The sequence below is a fragment of the Herpailurus yagouaroundi genome, unplaced genomic scaffold (genome assembly GCF_014898765.1).
Source record: "Herpailurus yagouaroundi ecotype Mexico unplaced genomic scaffold, PumYag 569, whole genome shotgun sequence".
Taxonomy (NCBI): Eukaryota; Metazoa; Chordata; class Mammalia; order Carnivora; family Felidae; genus Herpailurus; species Herpailurus yagouaroundi.
Window position 1 is genome coordinate 907,132 of NW_024412786.1, and position 19,104 is coordinate 926,235.

The window sequence follows — 19,104 nt, forward strand, 5'->3', positions numbered from 1 at the left end:
GACTAGGAGGCAAGCTGCAGGCCGCTTTTAGTTTCCATTGTATACGCGTTTGCCTGCTGGTGGGAGCTGGCTGGCAAGCTCCCCTCGTGCAGAGATCTGCAGTGCAGATGCCTTCTTGAGGGCAAAAAAAAAAAAATGCACCATGAGCAGGTGGTGGTTCTTAGAGGAACTCAGTCTTTGAAAAAAAGAAAAAAGAAAAAAAACAAAAACAAAAACCTTTTCGTCAAAGGAAGGGGGCCATAACCGGGGAAAGTACAGACGATTTTGCTCTGCATTTAGTTACCTTAAAGGATTTTGAGCGGGTTTAAAATACTCCCTTGTCTCCATTGCCAGAATCTTGGGTTGATTGTTCTAAAGAACGTGGGATTTCTGATCTTGGCTTTAAATATTCTCTAGATGTTCTGTTTTGTTTAATCTCTACACCCAAAGTGGGGCTCGAACTCACGACCCCAAGATCAAGAGTTGGATGCTCCACCAACTGAGCCAGGCAGGTGCCCCTTTTCTCTAGTTTTTTTGAACACTGGATTTCCACATAAGAGCTTTGGGACCCTGTTGGATTTTCCAGTGTGGTTATGGCCATTTTGATAGAGACAATATCAGAGGAAGCTTCTGCAAGGTCAAGATTAGCTGTCCAGATAAAGGAATGAGGCAGCAAATTTAGAACCCTTGTTCCCTTTAAACGGCCAGCGTTTCTCCTCCAAATTTTTGTGTTCTGGGCAAAGGTCCAGATGAACAACAGCTTCCCTATAACTTAGCAACTTGGTGTTTTGGATTTAATCACTTGTCATTGCTTACTGTTTGGTTGTTGGCCCTTTTGTATAGACCTTTTGATTCTTTGCGATTTTGAATTCTTGATTCACCTGCGAAATAGGTAGATACTCTGTCTTACTTAAGTTCTCATTTGTTGTAGATGGGTATTAATATTATCTAAAAAGCATTAATACAGTTTTGGTGGGCCTCATTGGTCGGGTCACTACTTGAAAAGTTGAGCTTAAGATACTGTAATGTGTGCTTAATCATTCCATTGGAGAAGCTCTTCCCCCTTGTAGAATGTTTTCTCCATATCTCAGAGGGAATGTCCTAGGCTTCTGCACTACGAAAATAAGGTGAAGTTTGTTATTCCACAATTTAACCTATTTAAAATGGACACTTAGGGGCGCCTGGGTGGCGCAGTCGGTTAAGCGTCCGACTTCAGCCAGGTCACGATCTCGCGGTCCGTGAGTTCAAGCCCCGCGTTGGGCTCTGGGCTGATGGCTCAGAGCCTGGAGCCTGTTTCCGATTCTGTGTCTCCCTCTCTCTCTGCCCCTCCCCCGTTCATGCTCTGTCTCTCTCTGTCCCAAAAATAAATAAACGTTGAAAAAAAAATTTTTTTTAATAAAAAAAAATAAATAAAATGGACACTTAAAAATCTACCTCGATTGTTTAAAAATTCTACAAGTGTTGATTGATGTCAGCCTTCAGCTTTCACATTCTTTTCACCAAGCTCCTCTTGGTTTAAGAGACTTTCAAAATGTGGAAAGGGTGGTCGCTTGGTGTCCTGCAGGAAAAAGTTTTGTCTCAACTGACCTGTCTAGTAACAGCTTTTAGAAATATTAGTTACTACCCAAAGGTAGAGAATGAGTGATGACACTCTCTGGTCTAGGGCCCAGGTGCTAGTGCAGCCAGCAGAGTATGCTGGGAGAAGGTGGTCAAGGACCAGAATTGGCATCCCGATTTTCTGCCTTTGAAGAAAATCAAAGATCTCAAAGGCAGAAGTTTGAGGTCAAGGTAAAAGAGACTTAAATATTTAGTGTTTTTTCAGAAGGGGGATTGCCTTTATTAGACACCAAGTATAGATACCGTGTCTGAACTTGGAAGGTTTACTGTCTTTTTAAAGCGTTTAATAGTGTTTAAAATCCTACAACTTGACAGAGACTGTCCTTTATTATTGCTCTGAATATCATGATGCCAGAATAAAGCTACATTTCTTGTATCTGTTCATGGAAATTAACTCAAAGCAAAAACAGCTTGGACAGTTAAAAAAAAGTTTTTGCTTTAAATCCTTCTTTTCTCACTCGTGAAGCTTAGTTGTCCTGTGTACTTTTTATGGCATCACTTTCACAGTTTATTCTATTATGTCAATCAAATATAAATATGTAATTTGTATTTTCCATCTTAACCCTTAGGAAGGAATCTACCTGTTTAACACTGACATTAACTGTATTATATTCATGTCACATTATCAGTGGCAGTATGGCATGGTGATAAACATGCAGATTTGAGCTCCAAAGGCATATAGATTTCAAGCCTGATTCTGTCTTTTAATGGTTGTATGACCCTGTGCATATCCTGAGCCTCAGCAATATGACCTAGGCAAATTTGCTTTGTGCCCTTAAATCCTCACTTTCACTGAATAAGAGTACCTAATATTTGATTCATTTATTCGCAGGTTACAGACTGTTTGCACATAGATAAAAAATGTCAGTTGAATTTCAAGTGAGAAATCATAATCTTCCTCACAATGAAGGAAGATCTTACACCACTTTCCTCTTTATAAAAGTGGGTGTTGCAGCTTTTGACCCTTCACATTAATGTCTTCTAAGCTACCAGCCCTTTCACTCAGCCAGTCTGTTAAAAGGAAGGTGAGGGGCAGCCAAGGTGTTTTGTAGATAGCTTGGCATGACATCAGTATGGTTAAGTATTGGGGCGCCTGGCTGGCTCATTCAGAAGAGCATGTGACTCTTGAGCCCTACGTGAAGTGTAGAGATTACTTAAATAAAGCTTAAAAATATATGCTTAAGTATTTTCTGCAGCATTCTGACCATAAGTGTGTTACAATACACCGTCAGTGAAAGCAAGAAAGAGTACAGGAGACAGCAAGAATGGTCATGTCAGTATGGTTTACATTTGCCTATTGACTTGGATGGTTTTTATTCCCCAGAAATAAAATGTTTCTTTTAATACTGTTTTCTTTTAGAGTCACATTCACAAATAGTTTAACCACTCTAGTCTCTCATGTGTGACAAGCATACCTTAACCCTAAATTGAAATTTCTAGATGATTGTTTATGAAATTGCTGGTAAGTACATAAGTGTTTTAAAATGTTTATAATTTGAGATGGCCTAAAAACAAAATAAGATGAATACTATTGCTTTTATTGTATTTTGTGGTAAGGAAATTATATACTCATCCTGATCTAAGACTCACTGGTTTATTTTATTTTATTTGGGGGGAGGGGCTCACTTACCTCTTTAATCCTGGATGTGTTTCAAGCACTTGTAAATGAAGTTTAGTAGTGAGGGAGTTGGTGACATGTCATTGAAGTTTAGGGAGAGTTAAGGTTTCCAGTTTTTTTGAGGCTGTTTGTTCTATAGAAAAGCACTTCCCTTTAGCAGTAATCCTAGAACTTAACCGTTTTTGTAATTCCAAGTGGAATTATAAAAGGCTCCAAATAAATGAATAATTACACATATTTGTTGTATGTACTTAATAGTTTATGTTCAGCTTTACTGTTAATGATGAATTTTATAACTGCCTCCAAAACTTTATAGGCTTGTGAAAAATATATTAATTTAATAGTAAAGCTTTTTAGATAAAAATTATCAAGTTGATATTATGTTTATATAATTATCTTATTCAGAAGCTGCCCAGGAAACTGACTTGACTTTTTACTCAGTTCATTTATTACAGCTGTTAATTCTAGAATTATTTTTAGTCATTGAGTATGCTACAGATGTTTTGAAAAATTGTATATGCCACGTAAGTTTAGCTATAATCAATATTGCTTGTGATTGCGTCATTGAAGTCTTTTACTGCATTCTTGTGACTTATGTAAGTCATTTTTACTCTGTGATAGTGCAGTTTCAGAGAGAATCCCTTTAAATACTGTATCAGATTGGTGTTTGTTTTATTAGGAAAGGGTGTGTCAGAAGGTAGCCTTCTCTTATGATTTTCTTTTTTAATTTCGAAGAAACATACTTACCTATTTTCTCCAATCAGCTGTTTTATTTCTCCCTGTAAGCATATCATCATAACCTAACCAGGAGAGGCGGTTGGAGCTTTCTGACATGTTCCTCATTGGCACCTTGCCCTTAAGGATATTGAAGGGTATCCTGGAAAACTGTTTTAGCAAAACTGATACAGATGCCCTTTTGTCCTGTTACCTGAAAGCATTTCAGCAATGCAGTGTCTTTTATATAGGAGATAGAAATATTTGATTTTTATATCTTATCTTTGTGTATTGCTTTGTAGTGTAAGTTGTGCCCGTACATTAACTTAACAAATGTTTGAGCATATAGTAAAGCTCTTTGGGAGATAGGCAGGTAAAACAGATATCTACATCTCTGGAAGCTATATTCAATAAGAGAAAGACTTGTGTTATGTCTATCTATGACATAGATAGTGATATAAGCATCATTTTACAGATGAGGAATCAGGCTTAGGGAGATTAAGTGACATGCCTAAACGTTTGTTGCTGTAAAGTTGAGGGTAGGATAAAACTAAGGGATCATTGAGGGTCCAATTCAGTTCTCTTTTGAATACACATACTGCTCTCTTTAAAATTTGAAACAACCTGTGATAAAAATCTTTCAGTCACCCTCTTCACTTCAATTATTGGTTGAACTTAAGTTTAATTTCTGACTGTATGTTAAACTAACAAATTTAAATAAATAAATTTTTAAAAAATTTAATTTTTGATCCCATGCTTCCTAAGCCATGTGCCGTATTGCTCTGCTTTTCTATAGAAACTTCTGTTGTGCTCACTAGTTATTTTCCACATTTTAAATCCAATAGCCACTTCTTAGTCCTCATCTTAAATGCCCTATCAGCAGCTGCTGGTAAAATTGGTCACTTGCTTCCTCTTTGAAATAATACTTTTCCTTTAGTCTTCCACGACACCACATGCTCTATCACTGGCTGCTCCTCCTTTGTGTCTTTTGCTAGTTCTTCTCCTCCTCCTTCACCTCTCCTTTTTTTTTTTTTTTTTGAGATACAATTCACATAACATAGAAAGCACCATATTAAGATGTTTATATATATATGTGTGTGTGTGTGTATATATATATATATATATGTATACCCAGGGTTATGCAACTATCACCACTGTCTAGTTCCAGAACATTTTCATCACCCCCAAAAGAAACCCTGTACCTGTAGCAGTCACTCTCCATTCCTCCCTTCATTCCTTGGCAACCACTAATCTTTCTGACTCTGTGGATTTCCTTATTATTGGGATTTCATATTGCTAATTCTTTTTTTGTCTCCCCAACGTCTAAAATTTAGAGTGTTCCAGGACTTACTTCTCAGAACTTTTCTCTGTGCTCTGGTCTCATTTATGAGAGCCATCTTGTGGTTTGAAATACCATCTATAAATTGGTGACTTCCAAATCCTTATCTTCAGTCTTCATGTCTATGGGCATCTCATACTTACTGTGTCTAAACTTGAACTGATCTTTTATAAGTCTGGTCTTCTCACAGTCTTGTGCATCTCAGTAAACAGTCATTCTGTCCATATTTTGCCCAAATCAAGAAGCTTGAAGTCATCCTTGACTCCTTCCTTCATATAACATCAGCAAATCCTATTGATTCTATGCTCAGAACATATCCAGCGTCTAACCATTTTTCTCGACCTCCGTTGTTACCCTGGCCCAGGCTGCTATCATAGCTCCGCTGGATTATTGCATTTGCCTCCTAACTGGTCTTCATACTTTATCCCTTGCCTCTTTTCAGTCTGTATTCCATACAGCAGATGGTGTAAGCCTGTGAAAAACATAAGTCGGATCATGTCACTCATGGGCAAATGCTCCAGTAGCTTCTGATCACACTCAAGAGTCAATGCCGGTCTCACCCTCCCCCTTGCTCACCCAGCTGCAGCCACAGTGGCTTCCTTACTGTTCACACCAGGAACACTCCTCTACCTCAGAGTGTTATTTACTGTTCACTCTGCCTAGGATGCTCTGCCCCCATATATCTTCAAAGCTTTTCATTCCCTCACTTTCTTTAGGTCTTTGACCACCTTATCTAAATTGAACAAGAAAAAACACCTTATAGAGCTCCACTGCTTTATATTTCTTACCATCTGTCATATCTGTCACAATCTTACTATATTTATATAGTATATGATCTGACTTTGTTTATTGTCTGTCTTCCACACTAGATGCGAGTTCCATCAGAATAGAGATTTTTGCTGTTTTATTCACTGCCTTTTTTTTTTAATATTTATTTATTTATTTAATTTTTTGAGAGAAAGAGAGGAGGGAGGGGCAGAGGGAGAGAGAGAATCCCAAGCAGGCTCTGCGCTGTCAGCACAGTGCCTGATGCAGGGCTCAGTCTCACGAACCATGAGATCATGACCTGAGCCAAAATCAAGAGTCAGATGCTTAACCGACTGAGCCACCCAGGCGCCTCTTCACTGCTCTATTTCTTTTTTTTTTTTTTTAACGTTTATTGATTTTTGAGACAGAGACAGAGCATGAATGGGGGGAGGGTCAGAGAGAGAGGGAGACACAGAATCCGAAGCGGGCTCCAGGCTCCAAGCTGTTAGCTCAGAGCCTGACACGGGGCTTGAACTCACGGACCATGAGATCATGACCTGAGCTGAAGTCGGACGCTTAACTGACTGAGCCACCCAGGTGCCCCATTCACTGCTCTATTTCTAATATCTGAGCAGGACCTGGTGCAAAGCAGGCCCTCAGATATTTTTGGATGAGCAACTAGTCATTTTTGTTAAGCAACTAAAACTAGTCCTTGGTTTATAATAGGTGTTTAATAAATATTTATGAAATGAATGGTTGGAGACATTTTATTCCCAGAAAAACAGGCATATAAACAAAGTAGTGCATAAGCTTTCACAGAGTTCATGAACTGCTATGAAATTGTTCATAAACCACAGATGAGGAATGTTTGGTTTTTGAAAATCAAATTAGGAGTTTTGCAAAAAACTTATTCCTGTGGAAATTGATACATTGACATAGGTGCTAAGAAGAGGGTTTTTATGTAAGCCCGTAAAACTGTATCTGTAATAAATATATCTTGTGTTTAAGATTGGCTTCTTTACGTCTGGACTTGAGGTATTTTTCACTAATGGTTTTAATCCAGAAAAGTCTCTGTTTTGTAACCACCTGAATGCCACATTTTGGTGTGTTAGACTCCATTTCGAATAAGGACTCAGTGGTAGGCTAGTCTGATGTGTCAGGATTTTTAAATATGTTAAAATAAGTCTAATTTCCATCTCATTCCTAAAAAAAATATGAGATTTTGATTCACTACATTGATCTTGAATACTATTTGGAGAAGGGTAAGACATTTCTAAAAGTAAATGTAGTGCTGTTTTAGAAATTGGGTCATTAAAATATTTGTAGCCAATTTCCTATTAACACAGTCCATTTAGTTTGTTAGACTTTCTAATTATGTTTCTTTTGCAACAAGAGTTCTGATTGTTCTTCTCTTGGATTATATATACATTTATTCCATAAATGTACAAAGAAACCCAACTCTTTTAGTGTTCTAATAAAAGACTTAAAGTAGGAAGTGCTTAGTGACTTGGCTTCCAGAGAGTACAGTATGGAAGGATGGGGGAGAAGTACTACCTGGAGAAACCTGGCAAACTCCCTCAACCAAGGGATCAAGGTTAACATCTTCAGTGATAAGTCATATTGAGATAGTATATACCCTTGATATGTTAGAAGGAGGACCCTTCACCTAAGTTGTAGTCTTCCCCAAAACCCAAAACTCCAGTCTAACCATGAGAAGAACATCTAAACATGAGACAAACCCAAATTGAGGGACATTCTGTAAAGTATCTGACAAATGCTCCCTCAAAACTGTCAAGACCATCAAAAGCAAGGAAAGTCTGAGAAATTGTCATAGTCTAAAAGAGACTAAGGAGACTTGATGACTAAATGTGATATGGTATCCTGGATGGGATTTTGGAACAGAAAAAGGGCTTTAGGGAAAAATTAATGAAATGTATCAGTGTTCATTAATTGTAACAAATGTACCACCATATTAACATAACTTGTTAACAATGGGAGAAAGTGAGCGCTGGATATAAAGCAATACTCTACTACCTTTGGGCCTTTTCTGTAAATCTAAAATTATTCTAAAATTAAAAGTTTGTTTTAAAGAAACCCTTAATCATGAAATCAGAATTGCTTTGGGAGAGGCAAGGAGGCCCACTTTCACTACTTCTCTTCAGTGATGCAGTAATAGAAAAAATATAAGGGAAAAATGGAATAAATTTTGGGGAAAAAATTGGTCTGCTTATCCCTGGAATTCTGATAGGAGAGAGGGCATTAGTTGGCTTAGTTTAGCATTTCTACTGAAATGATATGAGTTATCATCAGGAATTGTGGTCACGAGAAAGAATAGAAATCCTTTTCGAGGAGCCTACCTTTATAGGCAGACAGGAAAACTAAGTAATGAAAAGAATATTTAATTTTAACGTTAGAGAGAAAGATGTTTGAAAGAGCTGATGGATTTCTATATGAGTTTTATATGAGTTTTAGATAAAGTTTCAAATACTACTTTTCCTTATGTATTGAAAGATGCCTTAATAACCGAACCTTGTTTCTCTGTGTAAAAATATAGTTTGTATTCTGCTGGTGTTGAAGGACAGCTGTCACTAAAATAAATAATTTGTTGGAATAATATCTTAATGGGGGTTAGAAAATTCAGACAGTGAGATTTATTTGGTTTATTTTCCCTCAATAATAAAACTGAAGTCTCATGTACAGTCCAAAGCACCTCTCTTCCTATTCCCTCTGCCCCCAACAGTACCTGGCACAGGCTTGACACAAATTTGAAAACCTACTCTAGTGTGCCCTTTTGCTCTCTTTGCACCTGTTTTCCACTTCTCACCCACTCAGTATGCTGCTAGGGAGAGAAGGGTTAAAAGGTAGGGACAAGATCTTATTTTACTGGTCTGATGAAGTTTTAAAACATAAACTTGACTAGTAAATTTTTAGGTAACTAGCATATAAGATAGGTAATCTGACTGGTGGATAGAATTATATAAAAAGAAAGGCACAGACTTCCAGGAAAAGTGTGGATTTGAATACTGATTCTTGACATAAGCTTCAGGTTTTCATTTTTTTTTTTTTAATCATAAGTGAGGTTTGTAACGATTTCATTTAATATGCATAGAAGTATTTAGTTCAGTGTCTGTCAGCATTCAGGACTCAGTAAATGGAACAACCTGTTTTCAAAGTGGCATGATTTGTGTGTGTGTGTGTGTGTGTGTGTGTGTGTGTGTGTGTGTGTGTGGTAGTTTTGACAGTTGCAGATTAAAGTCTTACGAGGATTAAAAATCTAGTGGTGTGAAGACTAAAAAGATTATTCACTAAAATTTTATTGGAAGACCTGTTAGAGATCCCATTTGAGGTGTCCTTTTTCTCCTCTAAGGTTGCTTACCTGTTCCTTGTAAGGAGAGGGCAATTAGAAATTAGAAATTTAGAATTCTTGAAAAATGTATGTCTATAACAAAATTCAAGAAAAAAATACAAAGAAAATTAAAAACCAGTGAGTAGTACCATCCAGTTAACATTTTCACGTATATCTTTTCATATATGTATGAATATATGTATATATATGAATGGAATTTCATATATATAAGAATTTGTATGTTAAAATTTTCCATTAGGAGGGGATGTTAGGTAGAGTTAGATAGGCAAGTTCACAGGATCTTTTTTGGCAAATTGTTACTGGTTATCTGTGTTTTGTATCAGAGTAGATGTGATGCATAAGAATTTGTGTGTTAAAATTTTCCATAGGAGGGGGTGTTAGGTGGAGGTGGATGGGCAAATTCATAGGATCATTTTTGGCATTGGGCTTTTCAGCATTTGGTTTTTGCTTATTCAAATTTAAACTCATCATCTGGTGGAGATTTAATGTTGAAGGTAAATGCATATAGGGATGAACCCATCTGGAAACATTAAAGAAACCTATAGAAATGCTTGCTTTAAAAAGAAGAGAGATGGGGTTCCTGGCTGGCGCAGTTGGAGGAGTGTACAACTCTTGATCTCAGGGTTGTGAGTTTGAGCCCCGCGTTGGGAGTAGAGATTACTAAAAAAAAATAAATAACGGAAAACAGTTTTTCATTTGTAGTGGCAAATGTGGTGCTTTATCTTAAGATGATTAAAAAGCAATGAATTTTAAAAGTCTGGTCTTGAGTTACTGAATTACTGCTACTTGTCCACTAAACTGTCTTGGTGTTATGTTCTCCATATTTGTTGACTAAGTACTTACAGTATGGTTATAGCCCAGTCCTTTAAAGCAATCTCCCCCATTTTAAGTATATTTCTAATGTTTGTAAAAACATGTTTATAATTGCAAGGAAAAAAGGAGGTAACAAGTAAAGGCCAGTATATTTAGGGGCATTTGGGGGGAGGTTGCTTTTCCCATGCTATTTTTATTAATTTTTTTTTCTGTATTTACTGGAAAGATAATTTATATGCTTTGGTTTGTTTGTTTGGTTTTTTTTAAAGGGCCAAAGGTTGTAGTTAGAAGCAAATCTCCCCCACCTCAAACCTTAAAGTCCCTTTTGCTAGTGCCCTTTGTTGCCAGTTAACAAACGGGGGCATATGTATATATCTCTGCCCTTTGCTTTTTCATCAACTGTATCAACATACATAGCTGTGCCTTTATTCTTTTTCATAGCAGCAAGTATTCCATTGTTTGGATGTAACTAGTTTCCTGTTGGTGGTCATTTTGATTATTCCTAATATTTATGACCACTGCTTTTATAAATATTCTTATAAACATGTTTTTATACTCTGTGACAATATTTTATGTTATATTCCTAGAAGTATAACTGGCCAAATTCAAAAGAATATTGATGGTTGGTGGAGATAGTACATGCATTTAAAATTCTGATAAATGTTGCCAAATTTAGAGTATAATTTTAGAAGGTGGAAGGTTTCTCATGTAGTCCTATTTGCCTAGTGGATTATTTGTGATTTTTTTTTAACGTAATCAGGGTCCACTTTGCATATTTGCCAAGTATATAACTTTAAATGCTCATATTAGTGACTAACTCTTCAAATGCAGTTGAAAATAGTTAAAAGGAAATATCAATTAGTACTAAGATTCTTATTTTTTCTTTCCCAAAAAGACTTGCAGGGGAGTATCATCTTTCTTGAGGTTATATTTGTTTTAAAATGCTAGGGGTTCCTCTTTTCGTTCTCTGAGGGTGAGAATATTTGATCCAAAAAATTAAATAACTTTTAGAAATGCATCTTGAAAATGAAATAAGGTTTTGCTGCCAGGTGAGTGAAAACAGTAAATGGAAGTAAGATTTGAGTTTTCCCATCTTGCTCAAACCCAATGAAATTATGATGCTTGGCCAAAAAAAAAAAAAAAAAGGAGAGTTGAAGTTAAAATTCCTGTGTGAGGTTGTCAAATTCTCACGCTGTATATTTTCTTTCAGATTCCTTTGTTTCTTCCTCTTCCTCTCAGCCTGTATCTCTATTTTCGACCTCACAAGGCAAGTCTGTCATTTTTTTGTGTGCATTTATAAAAGAAAAATGTTGAGAAAGAGGCTGTAACTGGGGATATGAGGCACAAGTTTTCTATTGCTCCCAAATCCCTTGAAATAAAATCTGTAAACCAATTCTTCATATTTAGCAGTTTGCATTGGATTTCCTATAAAAGTTAATAGATTAAGGCTAGGTAGGTGGACTCTTTTAACAGAGCAAAAGCTTTAGGTATAGTTTTGAGCATTTCTTAAAGGTTATAAACTCAGCCACAGAATTTAGAGCAGACAGAATTGTGGCTCAGAAAACAACTCACTGCAGGATGCATTTAACTTACTGATTTGCAGTTGTGTAACTGGTTTAGAGAGGTAGTAGATTTGGAAAGACAGTATAAAAGTGTGCTTCCGCTGAACTGCTAATCCATCAACCTGGCTAGAGTACTTTAGTGTGAATTTATCTGAGATTTGTCCCAAGAGCTAGGCTCGTACCAAATTGCCTAGGGACATTGAACAAGTCAGTTGACTTTTTGAAAAGCAAGGGTTGTTTTCCTAGGGATTGTGGGGTTACTTGTTTGTTTAATTTCCCAGCCAGTGAAGAAGGGAATTGGAGTGTGATAGCTGTATGTGGGGGTAGCACTACCAAGAATCTGCAAGGGAGAGCACATTTGCACTGATAATAAAGTACAGTTTCATTTCTGTGGTTGTACTTGACCTAAAATATAGGTCAGTGGAAAACCCTTATTTTAAAAAAAGGTAATTAAACTCACTAGATAGGTCTGAGAAGCCCTGTGCAAACAGATTATTGTCCCTGCTGGAATTGTCCCATCTGTAGATGCAAAGTGTGAATGCTGGTTTGGTAGGAAGACTTTGACCTTATAAGAATAAAAATATAATGGGATAAAGTGAACAAGTATATTTTTTCAGGGGTTTAATCTGCTTCTTAGAAAGCATGGTAGATAATTTATTGCTTTTAATTCAGACTGATAATATTAGATCCCCCCCAGCCCCTTTGTAATGTGTCTCATTGTGTGAATTTGGGTATCTTGGGGTCAAATCATGACCTCTAAAATTAAGCATTTATATGGGCCGCCTGGGTGGCTCAGTCGGTTGAGCGTCCGACTTTAGCTCAGGTCATGATCTCACAGCTTGTGAGTTCGAGCCCCGCATCAGGTTCTGTGCTGACAGCTCAGAGCCTGGAGCCTGCTTCAGATTCTGTGCCTCCCTCTCTCTCTCTGCCCCAACCCACTCACATTATGTCTCTGTTTCTTTCAAAAATAAATAAACATTAAACAAAAATTTTTTAATTAAGCATTTATATTAAAAGATAGATATTTTGTGAATACTAGAAAATAACTGAAATCTACAAAGAGACTCAACATCTGGAGCCCAACCAAATGATATTTTTAATTTTTTTTCTTTATGAGAAATTTAATAATTTAGGCAAGTAGGTGTTACATGTATTCTACTCTGGAAGATAAACTGGTAAAAATATCATAGTGTAAATGGAACAAATCATTACATTCTCTCTGTTGTAAATATTTGAGATCTTTTAAAATAAATTCTTCATGCTTATAACTTTTAGTCACTTTTTTCAAAAAAGGGGATAATTGATATCCTGATATCGTAAATAGTGTAACAGTGTAAGCCAAGCACAACATCCCTAACATACGGAATGTTGACAAGATAAGTGTCATAGCTTCAAAAATTATTTTAGGTCCTGTTAGGAAAAATACACATACATTCAAGTAGAATGGAGGTAAATAAAGGATTTTGTTAATTAAAAACTAAGGTTTAAGTAGACTTCAGTGGCATAGTGAGTTTGTAAAAGAAAATAGATTTGCCATTTTTCCTTCTTGCTTATAGCTATTTTGACCAGTGCAGATTTAGGATAATGTTATTGTTAAAAAGGGTATCATAAAGTGGCAGTTTTGGGGTTTTTTTTAAGCTTATTTACTTATTTTGAGGGGGGTGGGGAGTAGCAGAGAGAGAATCCCAAGCAGACTTGTGCTGTCAGCACAGAGCCCAACACAGAGCTTGATCCCACAAAATCAAGAGTCGGACACTTAGCCAACTGAGCCTCCCAGGTGCCCAGTAGAGTAACAGTTTAAAAAGCTGTACCCCTGAAGGTCCCAGGAACGGAGGCTCAGCAGACTGAGCCACCCAGGCGCCCCTCCATTTCTTTTTAAATAAACTGTACTCCTGAGTTGGTCCTTTTTAGTCTTCTTCTTATTGATTCCCTTTTTCTCATCAATAGTCTAGGCTGTATTAGTACTAACATTTTTCTCTTGCAAAAACAAACCAAAAAAAACCAAAACAAAACAAAAAAACCCACGTAATGGAAAAGTAACCCAATTGGTGCTCGACTTCATTGTCAAGTCTAGAGATCAGCCTGTTGTTTGAGGAAACACCTTGGCAAGTAATTAGGTATATTCTAGAATAGCCAAGAATGGTAGCTTCTAGAATGCCTTAATAAAAATGAGGAAAGAGGATGTTGATGTCCTTGATTAACTGGCTTAAAAACCCTGGGGAGAATAGCTGAGACCAGTCTGGCCCAATGCAGGACTTTCAAAGTGACTGCTGCTACCACCAGGAACCTTGAGGAGCACCTGGGTGGCTCAGCCGGTTAAGCGTCCAACTTCAGCTCAGGTCATGATCTCATGGTTTTGTGAGTTTGAGCTCCACAATGGGCTCTGTGCTGACAGCTCAGAGCCTGGAGCCTGCTTTGGATTCTCTGTCTCTCTGTCTGTCTCTGTCTCTGTCTCTCTCTCTCTCTCTGTCCCTCCTCTGCTCATGGCTCTCTATCTCTCTCTCAAAAGAAATAAATCATTAAAAAAAAAAAAAGAGGAACCTTAAGTCCATCACTGGCATCAACCCAACTAACTAATCTGTCTCTGGCTTCCATAGCCCTTGACCATTTATTTAGTCTTGGAGAATTGTGTCTCACTTTTATGTATCTAAACCATATTAAGCAATATGTAGCAGTTATTGAGTAGGACGTTTTCATATTTAAGAATGACATCTTCAGTCCTAAAATAGTTATCATTATTGGCCTTCAGGGCTATCCCATTTACAAAAAACTGCCATTAATTTGGACTGAATAAAGGAAGGACAGAAAATAATATTATATAATATTTATAAAATTATATAATATTTATAAAATTGTACTACTTTGAAGTATACAGCTATTTAAATTAGCAAAGTAAACTTTTTGACAGCTATTAAATACATTTGTGATGACAATAGAATACTCCATTTCTTTTTATTTATTTATTTATTTATTTATTTAAGTTTATTTATTTACTTGGGGGGAGGGGCAGAGAGAGAGGGAGAGATAGAATCTGAAGCAGCCTCTGCACTGTCAGCACAAAGCCTGATGTGGGGCTCGAGCTCACAAACCAGCGAGATCATGACCTGAGCCGAAACCAAGAGTCAGACGCTCAGCTGACTGAGCCACCTAGGCGCCCCTCCGTTTCTTTTTAAATAAACTGTACTCCTGAGTTCGTCCTTTGTAGTCTTTTTCTTATTGATTCCTTTTTTCTCATCAAGCAGAATTTAATTTCAGCCTAATCCCTGAGTATTTCAAAATAGGGGAATACATTTTCACGGTGTTTTCCTGACTGTAAAACAAGGATACCAACAGAGGTATAGACGTAGGATGTGGCTCATTTTTATTGAGCTTTTACCTTGTTCAATACTTGATGAGAACCATCTCATTTACTCCTCACAGCCAGTTTTATGGAGGAAAAGGCACTACTAGCTCTTTTACCAGATGAGAACACTGGGTTTAAAATGGTGCAATAACTTGCTCAAGATCACAGAGTGACAGATGGAGAACTCCAAAGTCCATGCCCATAAACACTGCCTATGGTAAAGTATATTAGTCGCAGTTTAGGGTTTGCGGATATTTTTTAGAGGTGTCATTTTCAGGTTGATGTTACAGTCATGAGAGCAGGGGAAGAGGCAGAAATTACTATTTGAACCATATTACTGCTGTTAGTGATATAATTTAGTATCATTGGGGATATGTGCTCCCTCCGTCAGCACAAAATCAAACTGAAATTTGGTTTCTACTTTTGAAACCTTTGATAAGAGTGGAGGCTGGAAAATACTCTGGTTTTCTTTAGAAAACATGGAAGAAAAGTAGGTGAAAATAAGATGGGAAAGAGAGGAACCACCTACCCTGGAGAGCTGGGAGCACATTTGCAGTAATGAACATTTGCATTCAATTTGAGTAATGCAGTAGGCATCTGGAATAGGAAGTTAAACACTGAACTTTGGGGCAAGTATTGAGGGAAGAAATTTGCCAGTTACAGCCTTTTTTTTAACAAAACCAAAACATTTTTCTTTGTACAAAAGAGACTTTTGTTTAGGATCTAGCTTGGCTGCAAAGTGTCTGCTGGCTAACTTCCTATTTTGATGCTGTGGCTGAAAGTTGCTGATACTGTTTTGCACGAGAATTTGTCTTTTCCTGTTTTGTGAACATGAGAAAATTCAAGTGTAGGAAAACCTATACCTGAATATTTCAAGCCTCCTTTGTATGAATATGCATAGTATTTCTTCACTGACGTGTATGGTTTTCCATGTTCCAGCTATCCTTTTAATTAAAAGTAATAAATTTCCTTAGTGAGGGGGTGGGGGGAGTAACCAGACAGTAACTATAATGATTCTAAGCTATTCACTCTTTTTAGGAAGAACTCTGATGACATTATTGTTTACTTGTTTCCTAGATCACAATGTTTTCAGTAGTTAAGTTACCAACACCTAAATACAAATACTAAATCTTTTTTGAAAAGGCAGTTTGGGGAATAAAAGTGAAGAGGAGCTGTTTTGAAGGATAAACAACACATGAAGGGCCTTTTTCAATTCCAGTGCATTTACTTGGTGTGAACACAGTGCTTACTTGGAAGTTGATTTTTCATTCTGCCATTTTTAACTCCCCTCCTTGTTCTGTGAGGTAAAATACTGTAGGCATAGGAGAGAGGAACTTCTTCCAGAACTCCCACACCAAAGTCTCTAGTCAAATGGAGCTTTTGCCTTATTCAGCTAAAATTTCGAATTCCTATACTTTGAAATTAGTAGGTAGAAGCATTTAAAGCAGGCACAAAGGACCACCCTTGCCCCCACTGACGTGTAAGCTGTGCTTCTGGACGAGGACCATCCAGGGGCAAGAGTGAGAGAGAAGTGTCAGGCTCATCTCCTGTGGGATTTTTACAGGATGGGAGTTGTAAAGTGCAGGCAGGTCGTGGGTCTCCAACCAGGTTCATTACCTAGGACACTTGTAATGCAGATTGTATCCATCTCAGGAAATGCTGAGTCAGTAAGTCAGAGATCACACATGAAGTACTAGCAGTTCTAAAATTTGAAAGCGATTGCCAAAGATGGTGTCAAACCGTGGTTTTGGGCCAGGTTGTTGTACTGTTCAGCTAGTTGCACATTGAACTAAAATATACTTTGACCTTGATGGTGGTAAAATGGGAAAAGTTCTGTTTTCTTTCAACATTGGCTTCAAATTTTTTCTGTATTGGGCTGTCTTAAATGTCTTTACCTACACAGAACCTAGCATGATTCTTGGAATGCCGCAGGCATTTGTTGAGTAATAACTGATTGAGAAGTTGCCTCACTCAGATTTTTGAAATAGATCAAAGCTCCTTAGTAATTACTTCCTTTTATTTGAGAATGGTAGGAGGGAAAGTGTCTAAAACTCTGAGTTTTCTCTGTGTTACATACTCTCCCCTATCAAAAAGGCATATGATGTGGAGTCTCTATGTCAGGAGAATTTTTTCCGAGAATGTGGAGGTGTTAGGGGATGTTTACCGAGGGTTTATTAAGTGCCGGATGTGTTCTAAGCTCTTCTCACATATTAACTCATTGAACCTTCATAGCAGTTCTCAAGTTAGGTGCTTTAGTATCCCCATTTTTTTAGATGAGAGTAAGCAACTTGCCAAGACCATGCGATTAGTAAATGTGATAAAATGATTTTGCATCTTTTAATAGGAATTTGTGGTCTGGGAGAGGTCTAGAAATTTAGACTATGACTGCCAACTTAATTTCCTAGTCTTTTTCAGGTAATACACTTAAATGGAGACCTCTAAATATTTAGAGCTTAAGAAGATATGGGTAAGCAAAGAACTCAGTACTGGATAAGTTTGGGAACATTCTCATGATCATCATGGGCTTATGATATTTTTCACTTAACATACATAATTCCCTTTTTAACAAAGCTGTTAAGTGTATAACCCCTTTGTTAATAACCCCTTATTTTTAACTAATTAGAACTCTTGAAAATGAATATGCACGTTAAATCCTATAATAGAAAATAAATGAGCAAATATTCACAATGAGGAAATTTTTTTTGACAGACAGTGGTTTTGAGTAATGTTGTAAGTCTTGTAATACACGTGAAGGGTTGGATCTTCTGAAAAAGGAAAGGGAGTGGACATTTCCTGAAATGTAAGAGGATCCCAAGTTATTCTATCCGGCAGTTTTATAGTATATAGTATTTTAAAAACTAACAAACTTCAAACTCCCTGGCGTTTCCTGCTGTTTTGCAGGCTTGGACAACACCAGTGACTATTAAGTGCCATACTTACTAATTGGAAGAGTCCTTGCTTATGGGAGCTGTTCTAAAAAAAGGCTTAGTAGATGCTGGTCTTCATTCTGTTTAATTTTTTCATGCCTTTATAAACTCTTTACTTCCAGCCCAGTTTTTTCCATTGTCTTGGTACAAGTCAGCTGTGTCCAAGTTTGTTAGGGTTTCAACTAGCCAAAAAACTTCTTTTCATTTGCTGAAATTCTAAACATGATAATTAAAGCACAGGTGAGGGTCTAACTTACTTTGCTACGTGTGGGAAAGCCTGATTGCTGATGCCGAGAGCTAGCGCCTGTGTCACAGCCTCTGCGCGATTACTGCAGCATTGAGCTCTTTCTCTTTGCCCCCCCAAGGCTAACCTCCCAGAAAGCACTCTCCACCCCATATATTAAGTCACAGAATTACTAGGAACACAACTAAAGTTATTTTTCTGTGCATAAGAGTGATGTCATATGAGTCTTAATTAAAGAATATTGGAAGTTTATTTATTGCAGGACTTGCTGGTATTCTGAGAACGATTTCTAACGTAATCTAGCTTCACCTCAGATTATTGTATATTTAACTTGAAACTTTTAGAATATTAAGAGTTCAAAGAAGATAAACAAGGCTTGGAAAACTGACAAGTGTGTGTCCTGACAAAGCATGTTAGAACAGTTCCAACATGCTTTTTCCCACTAATGTGCACATTCTCTGATTACCAATCAGTGTAGGTTGCTTTCTTTTTCATTTCTTCAAGCCCACTACCACCACATCATCATTTTACTTGTTGATTTTGCTTACTGTCTATCTCCCACTCTGTGCTGTGAGCACCACAAAGGCAAGGATTTTTTTGTTTTGTTCACTGCTTTTAATCCAGTTTCTTTCTTTCTTTCTTTCTTTCTTTCTTTCTTTCTTTCTTTCTTTCTTTCTTTCTTTCTCTTTTGCTTTAATGTTTGTTTCTTTTGAGAGAGAGCACGTGCATGAGCGGGGGAGAGGGAGAGAGAATCCCAAGCAGACTCCAAGCTATCGGAGCCACTATATACGACACAGGGCTCAATCCTAGGAACTGTGAGATCATGACCTGAGC

The 19,104-nt window shown here is 37.2% G+C and overlaps 1 protein-coding gene across 6 annotated transcripts in view; it reads left to right on the plus strand.

Moving 5' to 3' along the window:
* The window catches only part of RTN3 (reticulon 3), a 59,834-nt gene that overhangs the window by 1,261 nt on the left and 39,469 nt on the right, over positions 1-19,104 (plus strand). For 3 of the 6 annotated variants that reach the window (XM_040465663.1, XM_040465660.1, XM_040465665.1), the window contains exon 2: positions 11,405-11,461. The exons of 2 other annotated variants lie outside the window; for them this stretch is intronic. In XM_040465663.1, the coding sequence (XP_040321597.1) occupies positions 11,405-11,461 (57 nt within the window). Of the gene's footprint in view, positions 1-11,404; positions 11,462-17,547; positions 17,567-19,104 lie in introns of those variants that run through there. One more of the 6 variants, XM_040465662.1, reaches the window with a different exon arrangement.